Raw genomic sequence first — 3,470 nt, forward strand, 5'->3', positions numbered from 1 at the left:
GTTGTGTGGCAACGTGCCCCGTCCAGTTGAAAAGTGTCGCGTAGCTGTGAAAAGCGGTAAATACGGTCTAACTTCAGTGAAAAAATACCTGAGCAAAAAAATCACTAATTGACATCTTTCTCATTCTTTCCTGAGTGCGGGGGTGGACTGCACTAACCCGTTAGTCTCTTACGGAAGTGTTTAGAGGAACGTTTGTTAAACTTTTTATGCGGCCTTAAACCCAATTTTTGACCTAAGCGCCTGGGTTTAGAGTGTTGTAGTGACCATATTAGTAATGTCCACGGGTTATACATCCCACGACAACATTGTGAGAGTGATAGAGTCACAAAATAGGTTTAAAAACAAAACAAATAAGTGAACAAACTGGTATAAAGCCGAGAACCATTAGGAATATCCTCGCTAAGTATAGGGCGTCGGGGGGTACCACCGTACCCGGCCATTCAAAGAGCACTGGGAGGCATATGAAAGTGTCTGAGCGAACTCTTAGGGTGTTGAAACATGAGGCAGAGCTTCATCCTACCACACAGTGCACGTAAATTTAAGGGAGAAAACACAAACATTTTGGGAAACGTGGCTGTTAGCACTGTGCGCAAGTACCTTAGCAAAAAACTAGGTTTCAAGAAAGTTGTTACGCGGAAGAAGCCCCTTATTACTGCTAAACATAAGGTTCAAAGAAAGGAGTTTGTCAAGGAATATGGTCATTGGGGCGTAGATGAGTGGAAACGAGTGTTGTTTAGTCATGAAGCCACGTTCTTAGTTAGTTTTGGCTATTGTTTGAAAGTGTGGCGGAGTCCACGCGCCAATCCGAATGACGAAAGGCTTTGCCAAAGGGGTGAAAAGTACCCTGTGGGGGTAATGGTATGGGGTTATGTGGGTTTTGGTGGTGTTGGAGAGTTGGTTGTGTTTGAGAAGAACGTAAGGGTCAACCAACAAATTTATTATGCATTACTGAACGATGTTTTAGAGACGAGTTTTGAAGAGACTGGCTGCGACACTTTTCAACAGGACGGGGCACGTTGCCGCACAACTCCTTTGATCCTTTATTGATTTTCTGATTGTGACATGAAGCTTTTAAATAAGTGGCCAGCTAATTCCCCTTACCTCTCGACTATTGAGAACCTTTGGGCGTTAATTAAACGCAAATTACAGGACAGGGACGTCTCTACAGTTGAAAAACTCAAGGCGGCCATACGCGAGGTCTGGGAAAGCATCGACCCAGCGCTTTGTGAAAACTTGATTTCTTTCATGCCCAGACGACTTGAAGCTTGTAAGAAGAACAAGTTTGGCCCTTCCAAGTATTAGGTGATGATTGGTGAGTACTCAGTTAAAATTTCATATATTTATCAATAACCATTTTCTTTTTTTCCAGATCATTTTAGTTAGTGGTAGGTCTCACGACCGCACCAAATAGGCTAGTGGCAAATTAATCGTCGTGGTACTGTAGTTTAGGATAGGACACTAGTGTTGTACCTAAGCTGAGCTAGCTCACCTTAGGTTGGAGAGCGTTCTCTCCCCCCTAGATAGTCTAGCCTATAAACAGATTCCCTTCTCTTGGGGGTGTAAGGGTGTGTCCCCACCCCCTTATCACTCCATCTCAGGACCCTTTCCCCCTCTCCCCACTCTGCCCCTTTGTGTTGGCTTGCCATCACACCCCTGTCCGCCGTCCTACAACTCCTCCGCTTGCCGGCGAGTTGTGGGATTGGCTGTGTTCTTCTGCTAGATGGCCGTTCTTCTACACTTCCCTAACATAGTTGAACTAAGGCATAGTGCCGGCGGTCGGCCTGCTGGTGGAAGCCCTCCCTCCTTGAGTGTTCTCTGACCCTCCCTTGGGCTACCACAGGCAACATAACCGTCTGTGGGCTCTCTGCCGCTGGATGATAGGCGTATCCCCCCTTTCATGTGAACTATCCTTCCGGAGGAAAGTTAGTTTGGGTACTGGGTATTACCCTTCCAGACCTTCCCTCCTTACCTTTCTCTCTTTCTATCTTGGTGCCGGTCCACTGTCGCTTCCACTTGCTGGCGCTAGCCACCGGCATCTTGGGTAACCTTCCTGCTTCATTGGATGATGTCAGCGATGGTCTACCATTGCCGGCTGCCCGGGGCCACCGTCCTGTCGGCGATCCGCCATTCCCATGGTGTCTTCCTGTCTCTCTGCCACTTGGTATGTGGCCATTGATGGGTTCACCTCACTAGACAGACCTCCGGCCTGCCGTCAATCTGCCGGTGCTTCTAGCCTCGGTTCACAGTGGACAATCACCCCTCCCGACTGCCGGCTCATGCAGCTGTGTAGACTAGTCAGTTCTCCTCTGGTATTTCCTACCATAGAACAATGACTATTGTATACGATTGTACAGTAAAACATTTCCAGCATATTCTGTGCTTCCTTGTGCAGTCTCTTGCCGGGACCGAACCTGCAAAAGGGGGTTTACAGTATTCTAATTTTCCCCCCTTTTCTCTATATAAACTGAATGATTTCAGCTTTGCACCTCTCTATGATTAATTCCCCAGAGGAAGCCTAAGCTTGGGTCATCCGAACGGATGCTCTTTCCCCCTTTTTAGAACCCTACAGGTTCTAAGGAATTAATTATAGTGTAAGGTCGCGGCAGTTCGCTGGGCAGGATTCACAAATATGTGTCTTCCTACTTCTTTTCTAGCTCACCTATCCTGAGCTCATAACCAAAATGAATCTCATATTTTATAAGTTGCTACTTAAATTTTAATCTAAGATTACTGTAAGTCATGATATAATGACTCAAGTACTCATTGTCTCTTCCTTTTACAGGAGGAGCACGTGAAGTGTGAGAGCTCCTTCTGCGGAGTTCGTCGCCCTGACTTTTATGGGCATCTGGCGTGCCGGACCCACGCCGCCTGTGCCACCAAGAAAGGGAATCTCAAGTATTGGGATCCTCAGACTTTTTCAGTCTGCAAAAGCCTTCTTGATGAGGCTTTCGACAACCCTCCGTCCGCGGAGGCCCGGGACAATGCACGAGAGAAACTGCGCAAGTGGGTGCGTGGTTTCCAGAAGAACGCCACAGGGCCTTATCTCCCCGAGAAGATGAGGGCCCTTCTCTTCCCTAAGACATCGGCTGATGCCGTGATCCCTAAGGGCGAGATCCCTTGTGTCCAACTTACGGTTGAACCGGACGTTACGGCCGCTCTCCAAGGCTGTCACATCGACGAGGTGGAGGGGATGTCGGACGTGTCCAAAAATACTGAAAGGACCCTCATGACTGAGGGTCAGGAAGAAGAAGACTATCAGTTGGAGTTCCCTGATTCGGAGGGCGAGGTCGCCCGAGCACCCTTTGCGGCTTCTGCTGTGGTCGAGGAGCCAGTTCCCTCTACCTCTGCTGCTTCGCTTCCTGCGCTGCCAACCACCCAAGATACCATCCAGGTCCTGGTGGCACTCATGGAAGAGAGGTTCCGCAAGGCCCAAGAGGACCTCAAGAGACGTTTTATGGGCTGGAAGCAAC

The 3,470-nt window shown here is 48.5% G+C and overlaps 1 protein-coding gene across 1 annotated transcript; it reads left to right on the plus strand.

Moving 5' to 3' along the window:
• Window positions 1-498: 498 nt before the first annotated feature.
• LOC137620896 (uncharacterized) lies at window positions 499-1,047 on the plus strand. Its single transcript, XM_068351341.1, has one exon. The coding sequence runs from the start codon at window positions 499-501 to the stop codon at window positions 1,045-1,047; it is 549 nt and encodes a 182-aa protein (XP_068207442.1).
• Window positions 1,048-3,470: the final 2,423 nt, after the last annotated feature.

The sequence above is a fragment of the Palaemon carinicauda genome, chromosome 27, assembly GCF_036898095.1.
Source record: "Palaemon carinicauda isolate YSFRI2023 chromosome 27, ASM3689809v2, whole genome shotgun sequence".
Taxonomy (NCBI): Eukaryota; Metazoa; Arthropoda; class Malacostraca; order Decapoda; family Palaemonidae; genus Palaemon; species Palaemon carinicauda.

What these genes read in the sequence shown, in the direction of transcription:
- LOC137620896 (XM_068351341.1), top strand. Translation starts at nt 499, where the DNA reads ATGAGGCAGAGCTTCATCCTACCACACAGTGCACGTAAATTTAAGGGA.